Here is a 19611-nt window from a genome sequence, read left to right on the forward strand (position 1 = left end):
AATACCTCTCTGTTGAAGAATACTTCCGTATTTGCCCTTTTATAAATTCAATGGTAAAAAGTTGTGGATTTTCTGAGTCGCAAACCAATGCAAATACCTAATAAAGACAAAAACAAGTTTATCAAAAGACGTTTAGTTTGATTGTATTTTGTTAGAAAAACCACACATTATTTCTTTTACAAAAGTTGATTATTTAAAAATGCTATTGTAAACATATCAAAATTTCATATAATTATTGAATAAAAAGTTCCATTCATTGTATACGTGGAAAATAAATTTTGAAATATTCATTGTTCTAAGGCCAATAAATAATGTGAAGAATTAAAAATATATATTCTTCTGGTTTCTCATTCTTCAAGCATGAAAAAATATTATCATAGAAAGAAATTTATTCTACTTTATCAATGGGAAGAAATCTCATTTAAGCTAATACTGATGGAACTTACTTCTCCTAACGGCTTCAATGTTGCAATATTATAGGTTGCTGGATCGCGTTCTACTAAACATGTTTCTGTAAGCGCTAGAACTCTTTTTACAGGTTCCTTTAAACAAAATCAAGACATTAAAAAGTTATCAAAGAAAAATGTCATAATCAGATGAACAAACTTTTATCTTTCACACGTGGGTCTTACCGAATGTCTAGGAGATATTTTTTGGACTATGAACTCTGCTAAAGATGTGATGGATTCATCAGTGCTGTATTTTCCAAAGCGGAGATTCAAATATTGCTCAAATTCTAAAGGTTCTTTTCTGATCCGCAGTGAAATACCTATGTAGTTGCCAGCATGATCTATTGCACTTTTTATAATTTCTTCTCTTTGCTCTGATGCAAACAAATGCTGCACAAATTTTGAAATTTAAAAAGTCAGGGTTGAAATACGTAAAGTGTAGCCATATTGAATCAACTCATAGAAAAGAGACTGAAGTATCAATTCTAGAGAAAAAAAGGTAGTAGATATTATCATAGGTAAATAAGCAATGTGTTGTGGTAGAAACACTATAACTAAATTAAAATCACAGAGTTTGAAATACAGAGCCTTGCAAATAACTTCACTGAATGGAAATTATAGCTACTCACAGTCTGGTTCTCATCACCATATGGAAAATAGCACTCTGGGACTTTCAAAAGGTTACCCAGGGACTCCAGCCAAGTCCAATGGGAATGGTGAGCAATATGTGGGCAGGATTCCAGTTTCAAATAAGGTAGCTATGATTTAATCTGTTTTCACAGTGGGCCTTCTTAAAAGATTACCTTGAAGAATGTTTAAATGCTTACAAGTCATTGGCCCATAGATATTGCAAACCAACCCTCAGGAGTGTATTTATAAAGGTTAAGAATAAGGTATTGCTACTTGCATTCAGTGCCTGGAGACCAGAAATACTAAATGCCTGCAAAGGGCAGAAGAGTCCCACACAAGAAAGAACTGTCCTGTCCAGAATATCAAAATCTCACCTACTAAGAAACACTAGATCGGATGTTTTAAAACCCAGCAGCTTATCACAGTCACTATGGATCAGAAGGTACCAGATACAGATTTCCTGAATGAATCTGTCACGTTACTATACTTGTAGTGAATTACCTCATTTTAGCTAGTGTCCTATTTTTTTTTTTTTTTTTTGCTAGTGTCTTTTAAACGGCAGGGAGTATGTTTAGAAAGCAGATGATTAAAATTAAAACTGTTTGATGCCATTTAGCAATAAAATACGTTGGGAATTGAGAAGTACCAGAATTATCATCCTTAATATTTATCATATGCACTGTAAGGCTTGGTTGAATTACTGTGATACAGTTACTCTGTTAAGGTCTGCAGGGCCATAGTTTTCCACCAAGGGATTAATCATTACAAACTTCTACTGCCCAGGAAAGAGACAAGATTTTGGACAACAACACTACCAAAGCAGGCTTTTAGGCTGCTTTTGGGTGAGAGAGGGAACTAATTTTCTCTTTGGGTCTTCATCTTTTGGGTTAGATTCAGAGGTAACAGCATGTCTACATGTGTGCTCTTAGATGAGGGACACTAGGATGGCACCCATCACCTGGATAAACAGTGAAATTTAGGATGGAAAAAGGCTTATAAAGCTCTGAAGAGCTAACATATTTTGTAAATCATATTGTTTGCCTCCCCTTTCATTCTCTTTACTTTCCTTTTGCTACTCTCTAGGCTCTTATATATGTAAAAGTTTCAGGCTCACCCTGGCTCTGCTACCCAGAGTAGTATAACGTACATACAGAACACTAAATCTTGGAGTACTGTACCCAGGCCACTGAAGTAGCTTTAAGAATTAAAATTCTCAAGAGAAAGCTCAAGTGAGCCTCTCTATGTAAACTCTCTCTCTCTCTCTCTCTCTCTCTACTGTTCATCTTGGAGGTGTAGGGTTTCAATAAGGAAGGCGGGACACTTCTTATAAAAAGATGGTTATCATCTATAGCTCAGCCTCTAGTACTGGTTAACAATCAGGGTCTCAGCATCTTAAATAGCTTCTGCTGTACTCCACAATTTACATATAATTCATAATTTCAAGATAAAAACATGCAATGAATTCCAAATTTAAAGTTTCAATACTCGGATTTCAGATTACAAACAGTTGAGCAAAGGAAAGAAGACTATAAAAAGAGACTTTAAATTACTTTCACAAAGAAAGCTTAGAAACTTTCAAGACATCAAAACTAATGAAAATAAAAATTCTATCATTTATTGAACACTAAGCCATACACTGTGCTAAACATTTTACATAAATTACCTCACCTGATTCTCAAAAAAAAAAAAAAAAAAAAAAAAAAAAAAGACATGTATATTACTCTTCTCATTTTAGAGAGCTACAAATTGGGATTCAAGCTCTTTGATACCAAAACCTAAACTCTTAATATCACACTTCCTCCCAAAGGAATCACATGAAATTTCAAAATAAGTGTCAAAACTCTGCTTTCCTTCAAATGGTCATGCCCCTTTTTAAATAACTCTTTAAAAACAGCACTTACCAATCTACTAAATCCTCCATAAAGTATACAAAACCCTCCTTGATAATCAGAGAGATCTACAAATCCTTCAATATTTCTATAGTCATAGGAACAGAGGACTCTATTGGTTGCTGGATTAATTTGGTCAAAGCCTCCAGGAGTTACTTCCAAGATAACAGGTTTTCTTGTATCACTCCAGTGATGCTTATAGCAGTTATATCTCTAGAGGAAAATAATATTAATTTTAGGTTCATATATAAAAAATAAAGTTACATTTAATGTGTCAGTTATTGATGAAACAACCAAAAATCTAAACAATATTATAAATATTTAGAGCTACTATCCAAAATGTGAAAAACATTAATTTTAGCTATTTGGAGGTTTGTGTTTATTTAATTAAGAATGTTCACTCCAACTGAAGACAATATGCCCTTTTTAAATTAAGTTTGGGGTTACGATACTTTGTAAAAACAATTTTAAGTCACTTTTATGCAAATCTATAGGAAGAAAAAAGAAATCCTAAACAGAAATGTTATTCTCAAAGAGTTTTATTGGGGAAAAGATTTCAACTTTTGTTGATGGATTCTTTTAATTGAGATCCAGGAAAGGCTAAGTCACATTTTGGGGAAGTTAGAGTATTCAATTTAAACAACCTGAGCTAGTTCAGAATATTAATATAGATTTTCTTTCTACACACACGAAAGCTGAAGCCTCAGTTTCACTTTAGGCTTTTCTAATCACACCAGTGGAAAGTTACCTTCAGAAGGTTGATCTTATTAGCAAGTAAAATTCCATTTAGGCCAAAACATTCTTTTATAAGTTAAAGTACCTAGTATCAGAAATGACTAGAACTGTCAACATTCATTTACTACCCAGTTTTAAATTCTTGAAAAAGAAAAAAGGGATTAGTTGAGGCTGCTAAACAAAATTATATGATACAGAAAAATGAATTTAAAAGACAAAAGAAGCAAAGAGAATATAATGATAACAATATAAAGATGTGAAATGAATACCCCCTTGCCCACCCAAAAAGTCCACAAAATTTCCTACCCTTCGATATGAAGAACGCAATGTCAGTTACATGACTCTTAAGGTGAAAATAAATTGGTTGCTCAAGAGTACAACTATTTCTAATTCTGAAATAAGAGGGAAATTCTCTTGTGGCTGTTCAGAATAGAGAGTTAAGGCATGAAATAATAAACACCTCCACTAACATCCCAATACTAAACCCAGCTATGAGGTTTGCAGGATCATATGACATCAAGGCCCCTCAGCATTATTGATTGTGGCATCATACATATTATAGTTCCATAAAAGGAATTCTGCAGAAAGACAAAAGGGCCTGCATAACCCAAGAATGTATTTAGAGACTTAATTTCCGAACTGAAGGATGAAGCTGTGCCATACCTCTCCAGGAGTGGGAGTAAAAGAGAAGCCACAAAAATGGTAGTGCTTTTCCAAACTATGCCTATTTACATTCCCCAATCCACTATGCAGGATATTCTACATTCTTTCTAGCAGATAATCAACTGTCATAATGATATATGCTCAATGGAAACAAATCATTATCCTTCAGGACTGTAGAGGCCACAAAAGAGAAGGTCTGAAGACCAAACTCAGCTTATGCAAGAGTGTTGTTTAGCCAGTACAGCACCTGGGGGAGGAGAAGATACCACTTATTTCTGATATAAACTCAGGTAGACTGTCCTTCAGGCAATCTTCTAAAGATACTTTTTCTGCCGCAAAGTTTTAAAAAGTATTAAGCTGCTGACGTTAACTGATATAGAAAGAAGTTTATCAACAGAATCTATTGTATGCTTTTGGAATCAGTTGTTTTCCAAACAGGTGAGACATACTGAAAACTCACCTGCAAAAATAAAATAAGCATACCAAATTATGATTTATAGAAATTTGTCTGTGGTTCATCAGCAACAAGAAACAAGCAGTTTGCCAACTGCCATTAAACTCCTGGGCAATCAGCCACTTGCTTGAGTTGAGATCATCAAGACTCTGGGATGCTGAAACAAGCAGTAGAACATCCATAGAAAGGATGAGAGCTTTAAAAAGATAGGAAAATGGTACTGCCAGTGTATCAGAATTCGGTTCCTGCCTTTTGTTAGAAGCCAGAGTTCAGGACAATACTATGAGTTTAGGCATTATTCTGCCCCTTGTAACTCCCCAATTGTAAAAGCGTACATTCTCATGGAAAAAAATTCAATATTTCAAGGGACTGAAAAAAGCATAAACTTCCATTTCCCATCCTAGAAATCTCTGATTTAGTCTAAATGCTGCTGTAACATCACTAGGAAAAAAATGGGGAAAGTTAAGAAGATTCTAATAAGTAAGCATGACTTCCCCAAAGATGTCAGCACACCATGTAAAACTTCGTTACCATTCAAATCCACTGCAAGAACATACAAGATATACTCAAACCTTACAACTGTAATACTTCTGAAAAAGGAAACTCCTACACCAAACAACTATTGCCATGTTCCAACAACTATTATCAGCAGTACAATGCTTACTGTTGCTGTGTAGAATACTGAATAAAGACCACTTGCATGGTGATAGTGTTGTTTTTAATGCTCCATAGTTCTCTGCCTGAAAATTTTCCCAATTATCAGCATTAGCAGCCGTAAATCTAATTCTTCATATTTGTATTTCCTGTGAAACTACATTCACTTCTTTATCACATAGTTATCAGGAGACATTAAAATTGTTTTCTTTTTACCCTTTAGCTTTGCCAGAAAAGGAACACAGAGATCATGGAATGATTTTTACAATAAAGGACAATAGATGAACAAATAGAAATAGATATTAATAAATGTTAGATACTTGCCCTTCCTGTGATTTTTCCTTCTGAGAAATCAGTTCTAAATCTCTGAAAGGGAAAGCAGAACTACAGTTAATGAACAGAGCAGAAGAGAAGAATCACAGATCAGTCCTTTCTATCCAGAAAATGAAAAATCCCAACTTGTAAACTTGATATAAAAAAAAAAAGTTATTAAAGGTATAGTTTAAGGATATTTAACAGAGAGTGCGTGTAACTTTTTTGAAAAACAAGATAATTAAATATATACCTGCTCTGTTCTGTATATACACTTAAAAAGACTAAAATCTATGAAACATACAGGGTTTTTGAGTCTTAGAGAAAAGTGAAAGTTTTACAGTGTCGAGTTAAAGGTCAACAAGAAAAAATAAGCATCGTGTGAACAGAGACTCAGAACATTAATATCTGTGCTTTAAAAAACTTACTTTTTTTTTTAAAGAAAAAGAGAAATTTATTTTATTAACATGAAACTGTTCTTACCAATGCTTCTGTAAGAAGTTCTGTTCTGTGCTCTGTAGAAAATTTTAAAGTTTCTGACTTTTTTCCACTGCCTTTACGAAACGTGAGGTTGAACTCTGTTCCTTGTCCTTTTCCAACAGGGCTGATGCTGCAAATGTCTCCATAAGGCCACTAACAAAAGAAAGGAATTCTGTCAACTGGTGCTGTAAGTGTGACATTATTTTCAGTACTTCAGTTTCACAGTCACTGATTAAATGAGAAAAATTTTACATAAGACTGAAGTCTAGAGAAGTTATATCTTATATCAATTCTATAACAAATTCTTTTAAAAGTTTTCAGTCATTAGAGACAATTTTAAAAAAACCTCATCTGTACTCCAATTTTAATGAATAATGACGTTAATCCAAAACAACTAAAAAACAGAAGTGAAATCGTAGAATAAATTTGTATGATTACCTGCAAATCAGATAAAAACAAAAAAAGGGATCTGTAAAATATGCCTAATTTCAAATTAAAATAAACTAGAATATCTACACAGACCACACACATATGTTTACTTATCCATGTTCATATTAGTCTTGACTTTATAATCGGTAATCTTCCATAAGTATTTTCTGACCACTGCACTTGTGATTGTATTTGTGACATGTTTGCCTGTGTTACGGTAACAACACAACTTTTAAAATTATAAAGAACTGATGTACCAATTTTACATAACAGAGATGACTATAATCTATAATAACATATCAAAAAGTTATACCATTTAGGGCACAGAAATAAGTACATTCTCTTCCAATCCCCTTCTACTTATTTATTTTTAGTCCTGAGCACTGAGTATTATATAAGCATATCGATCTCTTTCAGACTTGACATTTCTAACTTAAAGAACTGATTTCAGACCAGAGGTTATGGTTCATGTCCCAGCTTTTAAAATTCAAATGGTGTTCACACGAACACCTAACAGCTTCTAATATAATTACCTGATTTGTTACTTCTAAAGTATTGGGATTATATGTAGTAATCGCATGGGTTCCAACTGAAAAGACACGCTTATACCTACAAAGGAAAATTTTTAAATTTAGTCTTAAAGAAACATTTTATAAGAAAATATATAGGATTTCAACACAAAAGGAACATTTCAATAAATAAACAAAATGTGTTAACTGATTAATGGTGACAAAATATAGTTTTGTTTTATATTCTCACATTTTTTAAACATTCTAAAATATAATTGGTATTAAAACCCACCCACCACTCATTTACTATGAACTAGTAAGATCCTTAAGTAAAAAAGTATGGTCAATGTAAGCAATCTTGAGGATCCCAAAAGATTCTAAATGGAAAAATTTTATCTCAAAAAAACAAACAAACAAAAAAAAACCCACTGCATACTAATGTCTTTCAAAATATCCTTTTAAGAAAGCCATGACCTGACACTGGTCAGTCACTGCCATATTCTGGAATCTTAATCATTTCTATTTAAACAACTACCTATTACATTTAAGTGTTGCAATTTTATTGAAGTAGGAAGCCTATACCACAGACAAGCAATTTTCACTTCTCACTTCACTGCCTTCACTTAAAGTGACATATCAAGGAAAAAAACCATTTGGATATCAGTAACCCTTTAAAAGAGAGAGGAAAACACAAGTAAAACTGAATTAGAAAAACATTTAAAACTGAAGAATTTGTTCTTTGTAAAAAAATGGGTAAAACATTAGCCAATCTAAGAAAACAAAAACAAAATTAAAAATAATTTATAAACATACAGAAAAAAATAAAAAATGAAGCGTGTAAATCAATGCTAATAAATTTAAAAACTAAGAATAAATCACTGCTATATAGAAGAACTTTAGAAAGCTGCAAAGAACTACATCCTAAAAGCACCAAGACTCAAACGAGGAGATAAAACCTTAAAGGAGCAGGTTAAGTCCCATGCTTCTTAAAATGTTCCAAAAAACAAAGAACAGCTTTTTAATTCTTTTAGTATACCAAAATCTACTAAGAGAACATAAAAAAAGACGAAAAATTCGCCGATTTTTAAAAATTAGTATTAGCAATAAGAATCAAGCAACATATTAAAATAGTAATACACCATGACCAAAGAAGGTTCATTTTAAGACAAGAGTTCTATGTTAGAAAAATCTGGTAATATAATTGATCACATTTACTGAAACATCCATTTGCATTTCAGTAAGAGATTGTTAAATGATCAAAGTGGATGTTAAATATAATCAAATGCCTTTTTAATATCTATGAAGATGATGCTTTTCTGCTTTAAACTACTAATACAGTAAAAAGACATATATTATCTTAAACCAACAACCATTATCAGACTTAAGGGTAACACACTAGAAATATTTCCATGAAGATCAAGAGAAATTTCTCATATTTTAATTTTTTTAGTCTATTTTTTTTGAATCAGTACCTTATAAAAATGATAAGGATATTTCCATTTGAGAAAAAATAATAGATTTTATTAATTTTTACCATATAATACAAAAATACACTACAAATATTTTTTTCCCTGCAGAATTTGTTTATTTTACTCTGGTAGCAGAAGTATAAAAATTAAATGCCTGAAATGTTCCAAATGTCAACTGATATCACATTCCAAGTCTTAGGGGAGCTCCGTTAAGAAAATATACTTTGCAATTCTGTATGAATCTCCTTCATACAACTAAGCCCCTTCTAATATCTTTCTCACGTAACATTATCATCTAGATTAGTGTTGTGCAAAAGAACTTTCCAAGATGATGGAAACGTTCTACATCTACACTGTCCAATGAGGTAGCCATAAGCTACATATAGCTATTGAGTACTTAAAATGTGTCTAATGCAACTGAATTTTAAATCTTATTTAAATTATTTACTTTAAATAGCCATATATTGGGAGAACACATTCTAGATCCTTCAACAATAGGATCCTAGAGTTATGTGTCCATTAGGCCCAAAGTACTGTCATGACTAGTAGACTCAGAGCTATCTTTCAGATATATAACTAAACTCTAAAGCATTCCTTAAGAAGAAAGCTATAAGAAAATTCTTAGAATTCCCTTCCATTCCCCTCTCTTAGCCTTTCCTTCTTCCATAAGAGCTCCCATGACTCTCTTCTTTAGAATGGCTATTGAACCTCCCTCTAAGGATAAGGCAAATGCATTTAGGTCATTTAAAACACTTCTATAGCAGCCCCAAACCTTCAAAGAATACCTAAAAAGCCCCCTTGGATATTAGATTTAGAGATTAAAATCTGAATAATCTTGTAAATCACAACACTTGTAACTTACTTTTTTTTAATCTTTTACTAAGTCACTGATGTCCTAAGTCATGCAGAAAGATTCCATAAATTCAGGGAGGTACATGTCTTCATTATTTTAGAAACTCTAACCTATAGTAATTCCCAGAACTGCATACAAAGATACTCAAAAAATGTCTGTCAAATACCTAAATAGATCAATCTATCCAACGAGTCAACATGCATTCAAATCTATGATCTCCTGGTTTGCTCTTTTTTTTTTTTTTTTTTTTAATTGCCTGTAGCATCTGGTATTTCTGGGTGGTCTCCCATCCAAATACTAACCAGGCCCGACCCTGCTTAGCTTCCAAGATCAGACAAGATTGGGCACATTCAGGGTGGCATGACCACAGACTTGCTCTTGCTTTTAAAATAAAACATAAGTTGGATAGCAACTAATTTCACACCAATTTTTTACTCACAACCCTTATAACATCAGGAAAAGACTTAAATCTATATTTTTATGAAAGTGCATTTTATTCACTATCTGCAGAAACTGCTATTTATAAATTAATTTGCTGTTCCATAGGTTTAAGATGAATTTGTTGGCTAATTGTTAAAAATTATCATACTGAAAGTTCTAATTACAAAAATACAGCTATAGAAAATCAAATTACAAAAGGAATAAAGACTAAAATAAAACATGAGAAATTTATGACAGATGATGCCATATACACAATATGAAGAAATGTGAAAGCAAAAAATTTCCCTCCCAACTGAGAAATTAGTAATCATTATTGACTTTACTTACTGCACTTGTTTCCTTTTTATTTGAAACTAGTTGTACACATCAATAAATGCCTATAGGGAGAACTGGCATTTGTTCCACTCCTTATGTTTTCATAATTCACAGATTTAGTCTCCTGTGACAGCTTATTAAGAAATAAAATTTATATTACCCATTAACTATATGTTACTTAGAATTAGGAAGCTAATGCTATTTAAGTAAATAAAAAACTGAGGCAACTGCTTTATCTGTGGGGCCTTTTGCTCCCATAGCAATTGGTGATAAAGATATAAACAAGTTAAAAAACACTGTGTTAATAATAGAGCTGATGAAGAGAAGAAAGATCATCTGAAAGCAATGATCACTGAAGCAAAAGCTGGAGATATAATCAAATTTTGAATTTGACAAGTGATGTTCAGATTTTTTAATAGACAAACTTATATTAACTTGAATTAAAACAAACACGCTCCTATGTTACTTTAATTCCTGCAAATAAAAATGTTATATTATTCAACTTTCTAGCCCTTATTAATATTGCTTTCCACTTTGACACAACTTTTTATAACAGGATTTTTTTTATATGTGGCAAAAAACTAATGTGAAAAAAAAAAAACTAATGTGTTGGCTCAGATACTGTATTAAGTATTACCATGGACACATCCAGTATTTGAAGAGCACATAACACTGTGCTGAGTTCAATGATACAGTAGTAAATAACAGAGTCTCTCAGAGAACTAGTTTTCTCCCAACATTTTATTTATTAAATTAACTAATTCAGATATATGAAATAAACTTCAAAATAATAAAGAGCTAAGATACTCATCATTGTTTGAAAGTAATTTCAGACTTGAATACTCTTAACTAGATTATATCAATTAGGCATGTACAATAGTGTTCAATAGAATGAGATACTACAAAAATATTGGCTACCATCATGGTCATACTTTAGTGCAAAGAAATTTGTATTACTCAGTTCTCTCAAACTAGAGAAAATTCAACATTACTTTCTTTTTATAAAATACAGAAAAAACTTATGTTTCCTATAAAATAATGGTTCTCAATTTTTTTAAGCTCATAAAACCTTTATTACTTTTAAAATTAAGATCTTCAATCCTTTCAGTGGCTAGCCTATGCAATGGGCTTGAAATAATCCAGACAGATCTAATCAGAGATGGAAGACAACTTTTATGTTACCTAGTCTAGTTCCATAACAAGTAGCTTGAACCCTTATGGTATCCTGAGCAAAGTTACCTAGTTTTAATGGTTGACTACTCATACAAGGGAACTAATTAACCTTCCCCAAAAGTTAATTCTATTAATTTCCCAGTAAAGCAGATATTGACCACTGTTCTTTAGAACTAAGCCAATATACATGTTCCCCATAAATTTTACCTTCTGGTCCAACTTCTGTCTTTCAGCTTCACACAGAACATACCTAATTTTTCTGTCAATCTCAATTTGAATTCTCTTCCCTAGGTTGAATACCCGAGTTCCTTCAACCATTTAAAATATGTTTTGGCCACCAATTTCCAGAAGCCTTTAGGATTCTCGCGGAGTCTAGGGTTTTTCCTTTATTAAAAACTTGAGAATCCAATTACTTGACCATCAGGTGAAACTAAAGATAACTAAAACTAAAGTACAAGCTTTCTCAAAGACTTAGGACATCAAAGGTAAGCACTGCTAAAGGAGGTACTACAGCTTAATAGTTAAGCCCACCAGCTCTGTAATCACACTGCCTGGGTTTGAATACTGCCTTAGACAACTCACTTTCTATGTGATCTCTGATAACCTGATTAATCTCTCTCAACTTTAGTTTCCCCATATGAAGATACTGATAACACGTATACCTACCTCATAATGTGAGGATTAAAAGAACTAATCCATGTAAAGTGCCTGTCACTTATTGTTTACAATTGATAAATGTTAGTTATTCTTATTGCTATTATTCTGCTGATTGCATAATAGAGGAGGGTCTCAAAACTCCAAGAGTTTCTAAACTACTTATAATTAGCATCATTATGTTTCTAGCAGTTATGACTGCTGCATTCACATTTAAAACACAGAATAAAATAGGCAAACTGATCGTTCATCTGGCTGTATTACCAGGACACTGATTTTGGTCAAACTCCACTTAAAAGATCAGCTTCACCTAAGAGGTCTCAACACATCAGAAGTTGTACTACTCAGAAAAGGGAAAGAATGTATAGGACATACTCTCTGTGCAAACATCTGTCACAGTAACTCAGAAATGTCCCACTTCTCTCAGAGGAAATAAAGGGCATCCCATGAAATGTAGTACAGTAAGTTCTCACTAAATATCACTGATAGGTTCTTGGAACTGTGGTAAAATGACATATAACAAAACCAATTTTACCATAGGCTAATTGACATAAACAAAAGTTCCTAAAGCATCTCATTACTGTTATAAAGAAATGACACTGAACGAATTTAAATTTCATGATGCAAGGTCCATATTTTTTCTAGTTCAAATGAAGCTAGCTTTTTAAAAAAAATTATTTTTCAGAGCAGTTTTAAATTCACAGTAGTATTAAACAAAAGGTACAGAGATTCCCCATATATTCTTTGTCACCGCCCATGTACAGCCTCCCCCATTATTAACTTCCCCTACCAGAGTAGAACATTTGTTACAATTGATGAACCTACACCGACATTCCATTATCAAAGTCCACAGTTTACACTAAGATTCGCTCTTGGCATTGTAGTTTCTATGGGTTTGGACAATATATAATGGCATTTATCCACTATTACAGTACCATATGCAGTAGTCCCCTAAAAATCCTCTGTGCTCTGCCTATTCATCCCTCCCTCTCCCCTAAACCTTGGCAACTGCTAATCCTTTTACTCTTCAAAGTTTTGCCTTTTCCATGTTATATAGTTGAAATCATAAAGCACCTAGCCTTTTCGGATTAGCTTCTTTCACTTAGTAACATGCATTTAAGTTTCTTCCATGTCTTTTCATGCCTTGATGGTTCATTTAAGCACTGAATAACATTCCACTGTCCAGATGTACCACAGTTTATCCATTTACCTAGGGGACATCTTAGTTGCTTCCAAGTTTTTGTAATTATGAATAAAGATTCTATAAATATCTATGTGCAGGTTTTTGTGTGGTCATAAACTTTCAACTCCTTTGGGTAAATACTAAGGAGTGTAACTACTGTATCATATGGTAAGAGGATGTTGAGTTTTGTAAGAAACCACCAAACTGTCTTCCAAAGTGGCTATACTATTCTGCATTGCCACCAGTGACAAATGGGAGTTCCTGTTGCTCCATATCCTTGCCAATATTTGGTGTTGTCAGTGTTCTGGATTTTGGCCGTTCTAATAAATGTGTAGTGGTATCTCTACATTTACATTTCCCTGATGACATATGATGTGAAGCATCTTTTCATATGCTTATTTGCCATCTGTGTATCTTCTCTGGTGAGGCATCTATAAGGTCTTTGACTCATTTTTTAATCAGGTTGTTTTCTTATTGTTGAGTTTTAAGGATTCTTTGTCTATTTTGGATTAACAGACCTTTATCAAATATGTCTTTTGCAGATATTTTCTCCCAGCTTGTCTCTACATTTTCTAGGCAGTGTATTTTGCAAAGCAGAAGTTTTAAATTTTAATGAAGTCCAACTTATCAATTCATTTTTTCATGGATCATGCCTTTGGTGCCGTATGTCAAAAGTCACCACCAAACCCATTTTCATCTAGATTCTTCTTCCATGTTATCTTCTAGGAGTTTTATAGTTTTGCATTTCATTTTTATCTGTGATCCATTTTGAGTTAATTTGTGAAGAGTTAAAGTCCATGCCTAGATTCATTTTTTTGCGTGTATTTTTTGCATGATATCCCAGTATTACTCCCTTTGCTACTTTTTAATACAACATTGTGTGCAAAATATAAAATTAGTATAAAACAGACGTAACCTACATGCACTTCTGGATAAAAGATGTTCATATTTCAGACTGCCGGATAATAACTGCAAAGTGTTACACAAAGAAAACATAAAGAGAATTCAGGATGGACTCATCAAAGGTTAGAGTGTGGCAGGGTCAAGAGCCTGGATTAATAAAGCAAGGGAAAAAAATCTCAGGATGTCTAGGGCTATCAGTTAGTAAGGTGTGTAAATGCCGGACAGCTAAAGAGAAGGGTATCTCTTTTGTAGGATTCTATTCCTACTTTGAAGAAAGGTTTCAGAAATTCAGAAGTTTCACTTTTCCTCAACTCATAACTCAATTTCCTCTATCTAGGCATTAGGTGGGCTGTCTGTGAATGTAGTGGGCATTTGCCATTGAATTTCATAGATTGAGCACCACATATCCCAATGTATTTAAGTTAAAATCCTGTTCAGATACTAAAATACTACTTTTAAATTCAGACCATTTGCTATTTGTTACAATTAATACATGCAAATATTAAAGTGTTCCACAGGTAGATTTTGAACATTACTCTGAAGTTTCCATAGTGACTCTGCTCTGCTGCTATAACTGAAATATATGCATTTTCCTTCCTAACAGAAATAGCTTGTTTAGGCAAAAAAAGAAACTGCTCTTTTATGAAAGAAAAGTGCTTTTGACCCCTGAAATCTACTCTCCCTTCCTGTTCCTTCCAGAAGAAACATAATTATGTGCTTTATAAGTGGGAAAATGACAGGCACAGAGGAAAAGCGACTTTGCCAGCCTAGGAGTCTAGGCTGATGATGAACAGACCTGAATTAGTAAATGCGCAAGTAGTGGCTACAAAGTGAGACATATGAAAACTATTACAAAGGTTAAATGAAATGGGTCACATGAATATCATCAAGGGTATGAACAAAAAAGGGGGCTATACTGGCAAGCTTGACAAGCTTAACAACAAAAGTAATGTTTGATCATAAAAAAATTCCTGAGTGGGTCATGATGGGAAGTCACGCCCAAAGGCCTATATGATAGATTAATCTTTTACCTTGAGCAAGCTCTATCCATTGCTGTCATGCGTCTAGAGCGACATACTTAAAAGGCCAACATGATCTCTTCTCTAGACCTCTAAAGATAAACACTCCTAGTATCAGGCAAGAGTACTCCAACATTCCTCATTATTTTTTACCTGCACACCTCTGTTAACTATGTATGTTAAACATTACCTATCCTGCACTCACCAACACACACACAAAAAAATGTATCTCTCCATTTTACAGAGATTTCCCTGTTTTACTTTTTCCCGTCCTCCTTAATCTACCACCAATGAATTTCATGTAACCCTCCTTATGTCTTCTCCTTTTATTCTAATTATAAAATAAAATGAAAACTGCTATTCCCTGGAGCATTTTCTCACTCCTTTAAGATTCTGCATCAAGGACTGGCCCCTAAATCTTTCTTTGGGTTTGGAATTTCTTTTGTTGACAAGAGAAATATTTGTAGAGGTTATCTTTAATTTAGGCATATTAAAAGAAAAATATTTATTCATTTTTACTGCCATTATCAATATAGATTCCTGAAATGTTGGGGCTGGATTAGTGGTATATACATAGGCATGAAGTCTCTTAAAACTGAGGCCCTATATCCCCAAAATCACATGCAAAATTTGTTGTATACAGACGTGTTTCTATAGAGAGGGTTCAATTAGTAACTCTGAAACAAGAAAAAATGTTTAATGTTGGCCATTTTTTACATTAAGACTGATGAGAAATATTTTAAACTTAGATTATAATTAGCCACATAAAATGGTAAGTATATTAAAGTTTTGGTGCCACAAAACATATATGACCTAATGAAATAACTATCACTACCTGGAAAATGTAGGCACTTTCAATAAGCTAAAAGCTTCAATGTGTGTATTTGTAAAAACAACAAAACACTACTAAAAGAAATTTTAAAAGATCTAAATAAATGAAAAGACATCCCATGTTCGTGAATAAGAATTAATAATGTAAAGTTGGTAATACTCCCCTAATTGACTACAGATTCAATGCAATCTCTATCAACTGCCTTTTTTATAAAATTGACTAGCTGACCATAAAATTCATGTGGAAATGCAAGAGATCTAGAATAGCCAAAAAATAATCGTAAAAATGAACAAAGTTGGGACTTCAAACTTCCTGGTTTCAAATTCAGTTCAAAGCTACAGAAATCAAGACAGTGTGGTACTGATTAAGGATAGGCATGGGACAACTGATATCCATATGCAAAAGAATAAAGCTGGATCCCTACCTATTGTGTTCTATATACAAAAATTAACTCAAAATCAAAGCTATAAAATTTTTAGAAGAAATCACAGGTATAAATCTTTGAGACTTTAGATTAGCTAACAGATTCTTAGATGTGATACCAAAAACACAAATGGCAAAAGAAAAAAATAGATAAATTGGATTTCATCAAAATTTAAAACTGTGCTTCACAGGATACCATCAAGAAAGTGAAAAAGAGAAGCCACAGAAGAAAACATCTGCAAATCATATATCTGATAAGGAACGTATATTCAGAATATATAAAGAACTCATATCTCAACAATTAAAGACAGATAAACCAATAAAAAAAAAATGGGTAAATGATTTGAACAGACATTTCATTAAAGATATATAAATGGTCAATAAGCCTATAAAAAATATTCAACATCTTAGTCATAAAGGAAGTGCAAATCAAAACCACAATGAGATACCACTTCATACCCACTAGGATTGTTAAAATAAAATAAACAGACATAACAAGTGTTGGTGAGGATGTGGTGAAATTGGAATCCTCATATATTAATGGTAGGACTGTAAAATGCTGCAACCACTTTGAAAACAGTTTGGCTCTTCCACAAAAAGTAAAACATAGATTCACCATTTAACTTTACATAACTCCACATAACATCAATTCCACTCTTAGGTATACCTACGAGAACTGGAAATATAGATTCACCCATAAACTTATACATGAACATTTATAGTAGCATTTTCCTAAAAGTAAAAAAGTAAAAACTACAAATGTCCACCAACTGAAGAATGAATAAACAAAATGTGGTATATCTATACAACAGAATATTTGGCAATAAAAAGAAATGAAGTACTGACATATGCTGCAACATGGATGAACCTTGAAAACATCATGCTAAGTGAAAGAAGACAGTCACAAAAAATTACACATTGTGTAATCCCACTTATATAAGATGTCCTAAATAAGGAAATCCAGAGACAGAAAGTAGATTAGTAACTGCCAGATTCTGGGAAGCAATTGAGATTTTTTTGGAGGCTATTTAAGTGTTCTGAAAACAGTTAAGCGGTGATGGTTCACAACTCTACAATATACTAAAAACCACTAAACTGTACACTTTAAAGGATGAATTTTATTCATGTAAATTATAACTTAATAAAGCTGTTATAAAAATAAAACAAAAAAGTTTCAAGGTATGAATGAATGATGGGGATGAGGAATTGTGCCAAGCATAGAAACAGTTCTCTGATTACAAAAAAAAAAAAAAAAAAAAAAAAAAAAAAGAGGACTATCTTAAGTCTTAGTCACTACTTTTTAAGAACATAAAAAAAAATTTCCAGATGATCACAATTACTAACAAGCTCACAAAGCAAAAAGTATTACAGTAAGTTTTTTCTTTAGAATTAATGCATCGGTATGCTATAATTGTATTAAAAACAGAAGTTACTTTATGATGATCAGTGCAATCTACCACGTGAGGAAAAAAATAAGGATCATTTAAATCCACAACTCTTTTTTAAGACTGCTTCAAAGAACTACAGTTTCATATTACCCTGGATGTGCCAATTTTCTTTCTAACTTTACTCAATAAAATTAACTGAAGAAAAAATTTCAAGACAAGTATTCTACAAGTAACAATTATGCTAATGTAGAAGCTCATACAAAAAAAAAAACAAAATTAAACACTCAAATCTTTCAAAATTACAGTCAGTTTGCCAAAGTGAACCAGAAACACTACAAAATTCAAATGTTGCACCCTACTAAAAAGTTGCCACACTATTGTACCAAAAAATAAAAAGTTAAGAATAAAAACTAATTATTGGCTTTGTGCACATGTCATGTTTTATCTATCTGAGGCATGATCTTGAACAATGTGGTCACCTATCTGTCAAAGTGTGGCACACTCATTTTACTTATTACTATTCGAAAGGAACAGAGACTAAACTTTGTTTCTAATGGTCAACAGGTGCCATTCTTTGAATACTCAGTGTATTTAATGCATGATATTAAAACCATCGCACACTCCATATCACATCATTTAATCCAACGGCAATCTGAGGGGCAGGAATTACCATCCATTTTACAAAAAGGAAACAAGCATCTATACCTTAATCTGACCAAGCAAATTACTAAAAAATGTCACTGCCCCCTCTGAAGGAAAAGAAAAGGTCAAACCCAATTTTAAAATTTCATTACAGGCCTAAAGAAAAATTATAAAATGTACTACAGGCATATTTCTGACAGTCGAATGGATATGAAAATGTGTTGATCACACAAGGCTAGTCTCTGGGAGAGTAAGCTGTGGAAGTCAACACTCTGCTACTACTGCCTAACATCATCATAAATTGACAGCATCCAAGAGGGTGGATAACTGATTTACTTCCTTTTAGTTGTTACTTATAATTCTTACCAAACTCCTTCCAAGACAGGCACAGAAAGCCAGAAATGTCAAAATAAAAAAATAATTTATTCTAAATGCATTTGCATTTAAAATACGTACATATGCTTTTCAGAAGAGAAGGGCTGAATGGCATCAATGAATTGTGTGGTACTTAAAGAGTTAATGTTTAAAATAATACTCTATAGAAGCATAGGAAAATAAAATCAACGGAAATACTTACTTTCCCCTCCATGAATGTTTTGTTGTGTAGAAACATGCCAAATCCTTATTTTCCCTAATTATGTTCATTTTGTGCTGAAACCTGAAAGATAAAAAATATAGGTAAATTTAGTACAGTGTTATCCTTAAGAGTTTTTCCTGAATCTCCTATACTGTACTTTCATAGCATGCCATATGGTACTGATTTTAAGGCACAATTTCTTCTACAAGATCATAAGGTTTTAAAGGACAGAATGGTCTGTCCACTTCTTTGTCACAGCCTTTAGCATGCGCTATCCTATAGTGCACGTCTGCTTTCCTCCACTAGACTGGGTTTGTTGAGGGTAAGTACTGCCCTCTATCAACATTCTGAGTGTAGAGAATCTAGTAAAAAATGTTAAAGTAAATGAATCTTTAAATCTCATATTGCCAAACAATGTCTTGGCACATGATAGGCACCTGAAAATGTTTACCAAGTGTCCAACCAATCTGAAGAGGTTTTTCTTGAGTTGCTAAGTACCAGCCATTTTGCTATCACTGTCACTTTAAAGAGAACC

At 32.9% G+C, this 19611-nt stretch overlaps 1 protein-coding gene and 1 pseudogene across 3 annotated transcripts in view; both read right to left on the reverse strand.

The window, feature by feature from the left end:
- DNAJC13 (DnaJ heat shock protein family (Hsp40) member C13) overlaps positions 1-19611 on the reverse strand; it is a 108144-nt gene that overhangs the window by 70985 nt on the left and 17548 nt on the right. For all 3 annotated transcript variants that reach the window (XM_016140295.2, XM_016140298.2, XM_016140296.2), the window contains exons 2-9: positions 19077-19157; positions 7229-7304; positions 6270-6419; positions 5799-5840; positions 2981-3181; positions 633-839; positions 447-542; positions 6-97 (exon numbers count right to left, since the gene is read on the reverse strand). In XM_016140295.2, the coding sequence (XP_015995781.1) occupies positions 6-97; positions 447-542; positions 633-839; positions 2981-3181; positions 5799-5840; positions 6270-6419; positions 7229-7304; positions 19077-19144 (932 nt within the window). In that variant the 5' untranslated portion in view covers positions 19145-19157. The remainder of the gene's footprint in view (positions 1-5; positions 98-446; positions 543-632; positions 840-2980; positions 3182-5798; positions 5841-6269; positions 6420-7228; positions 7305-19076; positions 19158-19611) is intronic.
- On the reverse strand, positions 9780-9898 carry LOC118602228 (annotated as a pseudogene).

This window comes from Rousettus aegyptiacus, unplaced genomic scaffold (assembly GCF_014176215.1).
Source record: "Rousettus aegyptiacus isolate mRouAeg1 unplaced genomic scaffold, mRouAeg1.p scaffold_m13_p_4, whole genome shotgun sequence".
Taxonomy (NCBI): domain Eukaryota; kingdom Metazoa; phylum Chordata; class Mammalia; order Chiroptera; family Pteropodidae; genus Rousettus; species Rousettus aegyptiacus.